Source organism: Chelonoidis abingdonii, chromosome 5 (assembly GCF_003597395.2).
Source record: "Chelonoidis abingdonii isolate Lonesome George chromosome 5, CheloAbing_2.0, whole genome shotgun sequence".
Lineage (NCBI taxonomy): Eukaryota > Metazoa > Chordata > Testudines > Testudinidae > Chelonoidis > Chelonoidis abingdonii.
Genome location: NC_133773.1, coordinates 41,964,463 through 41,977,832, shown reverse-complemented (window position 1 = coordinate 41,977,832; position 13,370 = coordinate 41,964,463). Strand labels below are relative to the sequence as shown.

The following is a 13,370-nucleotide window of genomic DNA, read 5'->3' as shown; positions in this document are numbered from 1 at the left end:
ATTGGAGATGGGAAAAGGCATAAGACAGACCTAGAAGTGAGGTAAGAAGAGAGACAATGAAAGAACAGAAGGATGACAAACACACACAAATCACTAGAAGAATAAGAAATAAAGGAGGACTTGGATCCAGGAGAAGTGGGAAGAAAAGTAGTAAAATACACAAAAAGAGCAAGACAATGAGGGAAACGGAGTAAAGATATACACAAAGGATGGGGCATGGGAGGAAACTATATACAATGGAGGTGGGAGAGACAAGGGTGGGACAAAATGGCAGTAAGGCAAAATGGTTTGTAAACATGTATGCTCTACAAATGGCATTGTTCCCTGTAGCCCTGGCAGGCACTGAGAAAAAGGCTTGTTCTGCTACCTCAGAATCCCTAGTTCTTTTCAGCAGCAGCCTGCTGGCCTTCACCAAGTATACAGATTCAAGGAATTTGACCCCACTTGGCTATAATCTAAACATATTAGTGCACCTGCATTTTGACAGAGGAATGCAATGGAAGTCACTGAAAGGTTTATCATGCTAACTTACCAGAACACCATGGCACAGCTCTTAGAAGAGAAAAGTCTGCCTCAAGGTCCAATGATAAATTGGCGGTTGGATAACTAGCTTTTAGTGCCCTCCTCTGTAAGTGAGAATTTGGCTCACAGAATGCCGTTTGTCTCTGAAATCAGTGTCAGTGAAACAAGCCCTTTTTATTTCATCCACCAATTCCTTGTGTTCAATGACTGATAAAGACCTGAATGCAGTAGAGGTTAGATGCCCTCCCTAAGCACTGGCAAAGCAAGAGTGAGACTTTGACACAGTTATCCAGGTCTTTGTTGCCTCAAGATTAGGTTGACTCAGACCAATGCTCCATGATCTATTCTAGCTTCAAGTAAGATTGTTGGAGGAATTCAAGATGTCGATTTTAACTTATAAAGCCCTAAATGGTGTGACACCTGGTTTCCTGAGAGATTGGCCCTCCCTATGATATCCTGCCACATTTGAGAATAGCAGTGGTGCTGAAACTGAAGGTCACTCAGAGAGAGCAGCAGGCAGAGCATTCTCTGAGAGTCGTCCGTTTTTTTGGGATAAGAGTCCGGATTAGTTAACTTTCTGAGCACACTGTAAAGCCCATCTTTGTTCCCTCATTGTTAAGGTGCTGTGGATTGAGGTGGGGTATATTTATGGGCAGTCCTTTGTCTGTGCTTATGTTGTAATTTTTAATTTATGGGCTAGGTGCCCACACCACTCATGTATTTTAAATATTTGAATGAATAAGCAGATGGAGGGGGTCTTTATTATTCTTGTTAAACTGATTTGTTTAACAGTTTTCTGGGAGGATAAAGATCAGATCCAATTCAAAAGCTGATTTATTTATTGGAAAATATTCTGAAGAAAGAAATTGGAAAAACAAATAATCAAAAGAAATGTATAGTCTTCAGGAGGACAAGTGCAGAGAAGATCAGACACTTGAAGCCTGGAAAAATCTTGAGCTGGAAACCTTCTGATGTGTTAATTTCTGATCTATGCTTCATTGCTCTTTCAAGAAACACAGTTTTGCCTCCTGTTTAGCGTTGCGTTCTTTCTTTTTAGTGTAGTGTAGTGTAATTCTTGAATATATGTCACGTAGAACTTTGGTTATAAACAAAGAACTAAGTTTGTAGTAATTGTGCCCTGTATTAAAACAGCTTTGTGCAATACTAACATGAATTTGAAACCGCAGTAATTAATAGACAAACCTAATTAAATGCTCTGTCACTTTTTAAACGAGCTGTGAAAAAGGAAGGGAAATGCATCTGGTAGCCGACCTTTAACTGGGTTTATAGTTTTGCATGATAGATTAGATTTGTGTTCATGATGCAGTTCTATTACAAATGCCCTAAGTTAAGAAAATGTTAATGGAATTCTGTTTCTTACTGCACACCTAGCAGGGTAGAATACTTACAACTTTTAGGCCAGGCTGCCATTATAGAAAATGGAAGCTGTGATGTTGACTTCAATGTGCATCTTTTTTCTTGTTGTTTCACTGATTCCATACATTCATTTGTTAACCTGTAACATGAAGTTTTTGTGGATAATTGTTTTGGCTTCTGAATAACAATGTTTTTTAATTGTGACATGAAGATTGGTATTAGATGATACTTCAATTTTATCACATTCTTTTCTTTAAAGAAAAAAGAGAGAGAGAAAAAGAAACATTTCTTGATTTACATTCCATTGAAAAAAATAGCTTATAGGACACCTACAGAGAACTCTTGTAACCCAATACCATGAAGATGGGTTACAAATGTAAAATTTTCTGTCAGTCAGATGACCTGTGAAAAATCACACACCCAGTGGAAACATTTGGTTTCTTTCTTTGCACTTCCTTTTTAAGATGTTTCTTGTTAAGATGTATTTTGTTTCTGTTCTAGGAAATTCTAGGAAGAAGTTGATGTGCTCTGTGTGCAATAAGAAGTGTTCCTCAGCTACAAATCTTCAAGAGCATCGAAAGGTCAGTAAGATGAAAGCTGACCCACAGCAGGCTTTGACTTCACTAAGATGTAAGGCCAGGGAGCATGAGTCACTTGAGAGCTGCTGTAATACAAACTACTGGGTAGTCTTTTTCGTGGTTACAAAAGCAGTGCCTTTTCTTTGATTATGAGTATGTATTTTTGTATCTACAGTAGATGAAACCAAAACTCCTGGTTTCATTCTAATGTATCTTTTTTTTTACCAAATATAAAATTTCATGTGGGTCATGTTCACATTACCAAACTAAAACAAAATTGTCTGCCCCTCCTCCCCCCTTTTTTTTGTCTGCAGAGGGAAGTGAATCCAAGTGTATTTTAGCCATTAAAGTAAATCTGTGAATCTCTCTTCCTCTGCATAAAATGCAAACCAGTTTTGTCTTACCACCCTTTGTGAAAATAACATCACAGTCCTAAGGGTGTTGTGCGCAATCTTTTTGAGTTATTTGGTTAGTATAAAAAGTGCCACTTACCAAAAAAACACAACCTCCTCCCACATTTTTGTGCATAAATTGAAAGAGTGTAATCTTTAATAACCTGCACAGAAAGAGTTAATATCCTGAAAATAATGGAATTAGTATAGAAATATAGGGTTATGAATATGAGATTCGGAATCCATTCTCTGCAAAGGAAGACCCAGCAACATTAATTTGATAAATCACCAAAACCCTACATTTTAATGTTTATCAGATTAACTACAGGTCTTTAAGTCCTAGTTATAACCTAAATCCAATGAGGAAGTAGATGGTATCTAAGATGTTGCAAGGGGAGTGGTAATCCCTTGTACTAGCTTTTTGTGATTTGCTTGCTAGTGTTAATGTTCTCCTGTACTTTTTCTTGAAAAAGCCTTACAAATTCTACCATGCCTTCTCAAACTTAATCAAAATGCATCCTATTTTGTTTTAGTATAGTACTCACAAACCATTGCACACTAAGGTAGCCATATGACCCTGCAAACCAGGGATGTCCCACTTTTGTAGGCATGTCATTGTTAGGCTAATAGATAAGATAATTACTTTGTTCCAGTTGTTATAAATCCCTGCAGATCCTGCCAGCCAAAGGATCCATTGACAAGCTTTGCCTGTGACACTAATAGCAGATTGACTGAATGCCTATTCAGCCCTAGATCCCCATCAAACTTGTCACACATGGAAAATTACAATAGGTTGATAGGAGCAATAAGATGGAAAACAGTTGGGGAATTTGCCCAACATCTTAGATGTATGTGCACAAATGCAAGGAGTATAGGGAAGAAAGAAGAAGAACTGGCATATTAGTCCATAAAATAAATTATGACTTAATTGGCATCACTGAGACTGGGTGGGATAAATCTCATGACTAGAGTATTGGTAAAGAGATGTATAGCTTGTTCAGGAAGGAGAGACAGAACAGAAAGGGAGGAGGTGTTACATTATACATCAAGAATATACACACCGGTAGGAGGAGAGAGGCAGACCCATTGAAAGTCTGTGGGTGAGTATAAAAAGGGAAAAAAGCAGGGCCATGTCATGGCAGGGGTCCCCTATAGACTACCAAATGAGCAGGAGGCAGTAGATGAATCATTTCTAGAACAAATAACAGAAATATCCGATAGATGTCTGGGTAGTTAAATTAATACACCAAAACACAAAATATCTAAGTTCTTGGAATGTATTGGGGACTACTTCCTCCACCTTCTGAAACAAGAAGTTATCAGGAAGGCAGCCATTTTAGACTTGATTCTGCATAAGAGGGAGGAATTGGTTGTGAATATAGAAGGCAAGTTAGGTGAAAGTGACCATGACATGATAGATTTCAAGACTTGAAGTAAAGGAAAGAATGAGAGCAGCAGACACACAATAGACTTAAAAAACAGACTTTAACAAACTCAGAGAACTGCTAGATAAGGTCCTATGGGAAGAAAATCTAAGGAAAAAAGGAGTTCAGGAGAGCTGGCACTTTCTCAAAGAGACAATATTAAAGGCACAACAGTGAACTATCCCAATGAGAAGGAATAGCGCAAACATGTAGGGATAAAATGAAAGGCTAAAGTACAAAGGAACTCACAAGGGACACAAAAGGCAACAAGATGAGGTTGTATAAATACATTAAGAGCAAGGTTAAAGATGAAGGAAAGTATAGGTCCATTAGTGGGGAAGGAGAGTTAATGACAGATGACGTCACGAAGGCTGAGATATTTAATGCCTATTTTGCTTCAGTCTTCTCTAAAAAAGTTAATGGTGACCAAATACTGAACACAATTAATATTAATAGCAAGGGGGGAGAAACTCCAGTCAGAATAAGGAAAGAAGAGGTTAAAGAATAAGAATATTTAGATAAGTTAGATGTGTACAGGTTGTTAGGGCCTGATGAAATTCATCCAAGGGTACTTTAGGAACTAGCCGAAACAATCTCAGAACCATTAGCCATTATCCTGAAGAACTCATGGAGTATAGGTGAGGTACCAGAGGACTGGAGAAAGGCAAATGTAATACTCGTCTTTAAAAAGGAAAATCCATGTTGGCTGTTTACCCCCTAACTCACAGTGAGTAATACCCTTCCTCCACATGTGGTCTCACTGACCCCAGTGGAACTGGAGTGAGGTAGCTCAATGTGAGTAAGTTTAACAGAAGCTAGCCTTTTTAAAACTATACTCTTCAAAGTTAATCCACCTCAGGTTCATCTCTGCAAAGTTATTCAAAGGACTTTTGTCCTTTTTAATAGGCCAAATGAAGATTTCTGAGAGTGTCAACTTTTTTAAATGAGGAAATATGACTTGTTGAGGGTACATGGACCTTGATCAGATAATCACAATTATAAAAATGTGTCTGACTTTTTAATCCTTCTTGATCTACCCTTTTAGGGTTGTGTGTACAACCAAATACACCCCTATCCCACTATAATGTGACCCGATATAACACAGGTTTGTGTATAGCGTGGTAGCAGAGGGGCTCCGGCGGTACTTAAAAAGGTCCAGGGCTCTGGCTGCTGCGGGGAGCCCCGGGCCCTGTAAATCACTGCTGGAGCCCTGCTGCCACTACCCTGGGGCTGCGGCTGCAGGGCTTGGGCAGTGCTTTAAAGGGTCCAGGACTCCGGCTGCTGCAGGGAGCACCAAGCCCTTTCAATCCTGTTGGAGCCCTGCCACCGCTACCCCAAGGCTGCAGCAGTGGGACTTGCCAGCAATTTAAAGGGTCCAGGGCTCTGGCTGCTGCGGGGAGCCCAGGACCCTTTACATCACCACTGGAGCCCTGCCGTCCCTACCCCAGGGCTGCGGCAGTGGGGCTCGCCAGAAATTTAAAGGACCATGGCTCCCCGCAGCGGCTGGAGCCTGGAGCTCTGTAAATCACCACCAGAGCCCTGCCCTGCTACCCCGATATAACGGGGTTTCAGATATAATGCGGTAGGGATTTTTGGCTCCCCACGACCGCATATAGTGGGGTAGAGGTAAACTAAATGAAACTGTTTCTGTGTGAAGTCATTCTTGATATAGGGAGAGGCAAAAAAGGCTTTTTTTTTTTTTCTATATATAGAAATTTTCCCCCTGTTTTATTACCTACTAAGACTGCCACTTCCTTTTTTAGGAGAAAAGCAAATTGTGTATAACAGAAGTTCATAAATTGAAATCAGACAGTCACATGGAATTAGAGAGCGATCTAGACTCTGATCCATTAAACAGTAGTCTACGCTAAAGAAAAACAAACACTCATCTCCTGAAATAAGATGTCTTAAATATTTGGGGAGGAGTTTCTATATTGTGAGGTGGCAGGTCTGTGGAATTATACAAATCTGAACAAGAAAAATGAAGCTGAAAAAGAATACAATAAAACCACATGAATCAATAGGGAGCAGGGAATATGGAATTTATCTGGATAAACAAGGAATTTTTCAGTACAAATGATGTCCACTGAGGGGCATAACCTAATTTTGGATAAGAGTTTTTTGGATAAATAAGACTTTTGTCCTGTTTACATTGAACAGTATGTAAATGGAAGAGAATGGAAGCCTTGTGGAGTATTATAACTGGTCTTTAGACAATTACAATATTTAATTTGCTTCAAAATACAGTCGTTAGTGCAGCATCAGGTCCAGGCCCTAGATGATTGCTTGGACAGATCCATCCTGTTGGGTGCACATACACACTTGATGTCTTTGCTAGAACTCTCTAGAAAGCTTTGGCCACTGTGGCTGTGTGCATAGTATGGAATGCATTTATTAATGTAGCTGAGGGAGAAGAAAAGTAGTGTTTGATATCTGGATCTTATGATTCAGTATTTGAAGGCTAGCTCTTTAATTGTGGATTAAGTCATTTTATCCTTATCTACATTATCATTGATTAACAAACTAAAAACATTAGTAATCTGATATTCTTGATAATGTTGAAATATATTTTTATTTACAGTGGACTCCAATAGCATTTCATGTTTGTTTTTTGAAAATTATTGCATGTGTGTTATTTTGTTAGAGAGACATAGTGGGTGAGGTAATATTTCTTACTGGATCAACTTCTGTTGGTGAGAGAGACAAACTGTCAGGCTTTTTTTTGTTGTTTATAAGCCCATGCTTACTGGAAATAAATGAACTGAAAATATTTTTGCAAGGTTTTCAACATTTATTTATCTTTTGCTTCATGTTTCCATATTGATGAGTTTTAAAATGAATATGATATTACATATTTACATAATTTTCATTCCTGTGTGTTGTGTTTTAGTGATAAATGTTGGTTCAGCAGTATGAAGATTTGATTTCTGAGACACACTGTTGTTCAGTATGGGATAATTAAGAAAGCAATCGCAATATCTCCATGAGTATTAACATAGCTACTAGCTAAGAAATAATTAGTCTGTTAGAGATGTTCTGTGTATCTAAGATGTGTGATCTTGTTTGAGACACATATTTAATTATCATTAAACACTCATTTTGCAGGTTCATGAGATCTTTGAGTGTCAGGAATGTGACAAGAAATTTATTTCAGCTAACCAGCTAAAACGCCATATGATAACTCACTCAGGTAAGAAAACCCTGTGTTTTTTCATGTATAGCGGAATTGGTCCTTGAGGTATATTGTCTTATGTTGTTTTTTATAGACGTTTTGATGGATTCTGCAGTGTCTGGGGGCTGGTGCAAGTAAATCTGGTGCCAGCTAACTCTCTTTGCACCAGTGGAAGGTCCAAATTTAATGGTGCAACGTCCTGCTCCTGGCAACTTCTTCAAGCTTCTCCTTCAGGCTAGCTGGGATGGGAGCGTGCAATGCTATGGGATTTGGGGAAGAAATAACATTGCTGCTTGTTTCGTGTAGGGGTTTAGGTGTCTAGCAGTTGAATGCACGGGGTGCAGAATTGGGATATGACCCAGACAGGGCTGTGATAAAAGGAGAAACGTTCAGATTCTCTAATGGACTCGCATCATGAGCACAGAGCTCCTAGTCGGAATAAAGCAGTTTAAACACCACTCCATGCAGTAGACCACACATTAACACATCAGCCTGCCTGATGTTTGGTGGAGCAGGTCGCTGTGGCTGGCAGCATCCTGTGTCTGCAGGTCTGGCAGTATTATATGAATTGGCACTGCCAGCATTTTTGATCATTGGAACCTGGCGTTTCCAGGTCTTTTATCCAATAATTAGAAACATCAACGAACACAATGGCGGCACGAACTTGGTTCTGTCAAATACATTCAAGTTTAAATATGCAGGATTTTGTAACAGCGGAGCCTTTTAATGTATCTGCTTTCTTGGTTTCAACATACTGCAATCACATTTATTTTAAAATAAGCTTTATCCAGAGGCTTTTAGCTTATTGATGCTTTTGGGTGAGACTACAGGGCTCAGGTTTGAGTCACCAGTTCAAGCAGAAAGCCTTTTGCATAGCAACTTTTGGTTTTTGAAACTAATATGATATGTATATTGTTAATTACTTTTAAAACATTTAAACTGTCATGTCCTCTTTCACATTTGTAATCTGGAAGCAGGCTTTTTCTCTTTGAAGTCATTCTCTTTTGATTTAAGCTAATTAATAAGAATTTAGTGTTAGCAATGATTATTGCAAAGAATGTGCCAATTTCTTGAGATACACCATAGCTCATCTTTTATGAAGTGACTTAACTGTCTAACATAAAGGGCATTAGATGTCTTTCTAATTGGTTTAATCTTAATTGGGTTGACTTAATTGCAAAAATCTCTCTGAGGAGATGACTGTCTCTGCCTTTCATCTTCTCCCCCTGTATAAACAGGAGATTAAATGTCCCCCACTCATTTTCTGCAGAAAAACGCCCCTACACCTGCGAGGTTTGCAATAAGTCCTTCAAACGACTTGACCAAGTGACTGCACACAAAATAATACACAGTGAAGATAAACCTTATAAATGCAAGCTTTGTGGAAAGGGATTTGCCCACAGAAATGTTTACAAGAATCACAAGAAGGTAAAGCACTCTGCTGTTGTTGTTTACAGGTCTGCCAGCCTCAGATATGCAGCTATTTTTCTTTTAAATGGTTGATCATTTAAGCTCTGGCATGCTTATAAACATGAGATTAAAGTATTGAAAAATGTATTTTCTAGTGTTCTTTGTTATAACTAAGATCTCAAGATAATAAATGAATTCCAGTAAAATACAAACAAACACACAGAAATGATTCTTCTGCTAAATGCGCTGAATAAATCCCCATTTTGATTTTTCTCGTTTGTTTTTATATGTTATCAAGTCAAATATTTATCTGATCTAAAAGGTCTTCAGTTTTTGGCTTAAAAAAGAATGATCATATTTGACCAAAATGAGCAATAATGCCGTTGCAGTCATTCCTAATCATACTTATCAGGAGACACTTTCAAACAACATATTTGCATTTGGCAGTGTTAAATAATACATTACTGAAACAGCAGAAGAAACACTACCCAAGAATGTACACATGAAGGGATACTCTACTTCTGTTGATTTAAGCTCAAACCTGCCTGTCTAATTTCTGTAATGCCTGTCATTACTTTTAACCCTACGTTACATTTTCAATGGCAAGGCTACCCATGACTGCTGCTTCAGAATTACAAGACCATAAAAAAAAAAAAAAAAAATTCTGGCTGATTTCCTGCCCAGTCTTTGGATCCCCTTGCTTTCCCCTCTCCACTTTGATAAACTGATATACTCATACTTATAAGGTTTTCACAGTGTGGCTCATGTTATATGCCATCTGGGAATTTGGCACAGGATCTTTGCACCATCTCTTGTACTTTCAGACATAAATCATATGAAAGTAATAATAATGTCTCTTACAGGATGAAACAGGGATGACTTTTCCCCCCCTAAAACAGAAAGCATGCACAAGCATGCTGAAAGACAAGGCTAGCTGCCATATATATTATGATCATAACTCACGTGTAACTTCATTTAAAAAAAAACCCAGCAACCAAAAAGCAAGACCTCACCAAGTGGATACAGTTTTATGAAAATTCCTGAAATACATAATCTGGGCAGCCACTTCTTCTATCTAAAAACTAAGAAAATCTACAAATTTTGTTATAATCTTCATCTGATGTCCATAAAGAGTTTTGCCTGAACAAGAACTTCAGGATCAAGCAACAATAATGAATGAACTGCCATATCATTTTGGCCCCATACTGCAACCCTTACTTAAGTAGGTGGCTTTGCTCATGTAACTAAAGATTCAGTGAATAAACCTGGCAGGGTCGGATCATATATTTGCTGAAGGTGACAGATTCTACTAACTGAGAGAAATATGCAGACTTTATAGTTGATTATCTGGTAAATATTTTGTTTAGTTTTATCATAATTATTTCCACACTTTGCAGTAATACTTATTTCTTGAGTCTGTGTGCTAGTAATGCATTAGATAAAGACAATGGACAGAGAAACAAAAAAATATAAGATCTGTACATTTAATGACACAACAGAGACAAGTCCTGTCAACCCTTTCAAGTCCAAGCAACTGACTTTCTTTAAAACACAGTAAATCCCTGTGTACATTGAACAAATAGTGTGGCACAAACTGTATGATCGAAGGAGTGTTAGTCTATTTGTATGATTTTGAGAGGACTGTACTATGCACAAGAGGGAGAGGGCTCAGTGATTTATTGACAATGTAGTTATCCCAATAAGATGGAAATTTTAAAACTTCATATCATCACACTCCATCATATATTTCATTTACGCTTTTTTATCATATTTGTGGTTTTGTTCATTTAAATCTCCATTCTCCTGATTGGGGGTGTGTGTGTGTGTGTGTGTGTGTGTGTGTGTGTGTGTGTGTGTGTGTGTGTGTGTGTGTGTGTGTGTGTGTGTGTGTGTGTGTGTGTGTATAATCCTATGGGAATACTGTATCTGTTTTATTTTCTTTGGGTGAAAGTAAATGTTTGCACCCAAATCGGCCAACAGTGCTTTTTCAGTTTCAAAATACTTTTACTATACTGAAGCAGCTTGGTTATAAATGTGCAGTAGGAATGATGTGTGCTATGGTTAAAAAACAGATAAACAGTATGTAATGGAAAACTGTTTTCAGTTTTGAAAAACCGTTTTGGCTTTTACACTGCATCTAGCATTATACAACAGACTTTCATTTATAATAAGAAACAGGATGGAAGTGTTTTGCCCTCTTTGAGTTTTATATGTATCATTTAGATGAAGGTTTGTTTTTTTTTGTTTGATTAATGTATAGAGGATACTTAAGCTGGTGTTGTGTGGAAGTGTCAGAATAAAGTAGTACTTTTAAACATAGCTGAGGTTTTGGGGAGTGCTGCGCATTGTGCAGTTTAAGACTGGGCTTTTTAAAGAAGCTGAAGAGAATTAGGTGCCCAGCTCTCATGGAACGTCAGTGAGAGGTGGAAGTTAACTCACTTGGGATAAGTCTACACAGCAAAAAAAACACACCACACGGTAATGAATGTCAGAGCCTGGTCAACTGCTTTGGGCTTGTACTATGGGGCTAAAAATAGCAGTGTTGACATTCGGGCTTGGGCTGAATCCCAGACTCTGAAACCCAAACAAGGGGGGAGGGTTTTGGAGTCTGGACTCCATTCTGAGCTCGAATGTCTACACTGCTATTTTTATCTCTGTGGTCCGAGCCCTGTGAGTCTGAGTCAGTTGACCTGGGCTATGAGACCTGCTGCCATGTTGTTTCTTTTTTGGGTGGGAGTTGTGTTTGTGGTTGTACCCTTAGGCTCCTCTGAAAAGCCCAGTCTACAGAATTAAATAGGTATTTGCTATACACAGTTCCTTTCTGTGGAAGAGGAGAGCAGTAATATTTAGGGGAGGTGAGCAGTGTTGGAATTCTGCTGCAGAGAAACCCTGTTACCTTTCATGATGGAAGGTCAGACCTGACAAAGATGGGTGTATAGTACGAATTATTTTTGTACGCAGAAATATCTGGTTGTGTTTCCCTCAGCTGTTCATTGCTTGTTGACTACATGTTGCCGATGTTGTCAGGGAAGAGAATGTGAAGATACATGACCAATAAACAGTAGTAACTCAGTAGACACAAGATGCAGAAGGGCCTAGAGCTAATCAAGGGATATTCACTCAAGAAAAGACAGACAGTCGCACTGATGGTACTACCATGGGGTTTCTACTAGAATAAGCAGCTGTATGCTGGGGTTAAGAATAGAATTCCACAAGACCTGTGCTAGTTAAAGCTTCCTAGGGAATGTTCCATAGCAGTAGTTTCCACAGCTGCCTTTGTCTCATCACCCTCCAGAATAGAAGCCAAGCCCTTTTAGAATTCCAGTTGCTAGCTGCAACCCCCCCTGGCGGAATAAGAGTTGTAGGTGTCTTGGGTGCCACATCCTCCCTCTGTGCAGACTTTCTAACATGAGGTGCCCTGTGCCGGCCCAGATTCTGAATGAATCAAGTCTATAGTGTATGCATTTCCGTGCCATGCAAAACAAATGGCTGTATAAGCAATGGTTTCCTAATAAGGATAAAATTCAAATGAGGGAAATTATTTTCAAGCATCTTTGCCTGTGTTGCACTTTCCTTTATTTACGTTACTGCGTGAGATGTACTAATGTAGTAAAATGCTTTCAAATATCCCCAGTGTAGATAGACCTTTTCTGTGCTGGTACACTTTCAAAAAACCTGGGTTCAGTCCTGTATCCAAATTTTCAACATATTTCAAGGCTCGGTTTGCCACTGACTTTGTAGAAAAGAGTTTTGGATAACAATTGAACGGATTAGATACTTTTCCAAGGCCCTGATTCAGCAGTGTATTCAAGCCTGTGGATAGGGTGCTAGCCTAAGCTTGGAAGACCCATGCTCAGTGTCGTGCTTTGCCACCGACCTTTTGTGCAAGTCACTCAGTCTGAATGTGCCTCAGTTCTCCATCTCTAAAAATGAGGATGATAAAACTTTTCTACCTCACAAGGGTATTGTGAGGATAGATACATTAACAATTATGAAGCACTGTGAGGTCTGTGGATGAAAACTGCTATATATTTAGCTTTTATTTAAGCATGTGAATAATCCTACTGAAATCAATGAAACTCACATTGTTAGTGTTAGGCAGTTGCTTAAGTACCTTGCTGAATCAGAGTTTAAACTCCTGCAGCCCAAGGAGTTCTATAAGGATAATGGGCACCCTCCTTTTGACTGCAGAAACTACAGGTCTTGGTGCTTGCTGCTTCAGCTTGCTCCCAGTGGAGGTCAGCTGCATATGAAAGCAGCTGCAATCTGTTCTGTTACATTCAGATTAGGGGCAGCTCCCCATGCAGCCATCACCCTGGTTGGAGGAGGAGGGGAGGGAGAGAGAAATTGGATATATGATAGTCTACACTTGTATGATTATCTCCTGCTCAGTGTTTTTGCTACTGCATGTATATTAATCGTATCTTCTAAAATACAAAAGTTAGTGTATTGTATACAATATACTGTGTGTGTGTGTGTGTGTGTGTGTGTGTGT

General features: G+C 38.9%; 1 protein-coding gene across 7 annotated transcripts in view; it reads left to right on the top strand.

The window, feature by feature from the left end:
* PRDM5 (PR/SET domain 5) overlaps positions 1-13,370 on the top strand; it is a 152,648-nt gene that overhangs the window by 53,266 nt on the left and 86,012 nt on the right. For 6 of the 7 annotated variants that reach the window (XM_032762538.2, XM_032762539.2, XM_032762544.2 and 3 more), the window contains 3 exons: positions 2,401-2,480; positions 7,399-7,483; positions 8,736-8,893. In XM_032762538.2, the coding sequence (XP_032618429.1) occupies positions 2,401-2,480; positions 7,399-7,483; positions 8,736-8,893 (323 nt within the window). The remainder of the gene's footprint in view (positions 1-2,400; positions 2,481-7,398; positions 7,484-8,735; positions 8,894-13,370) is intronic. The other variant, XM_032762543.2, reaches the window with a different exon arrangement.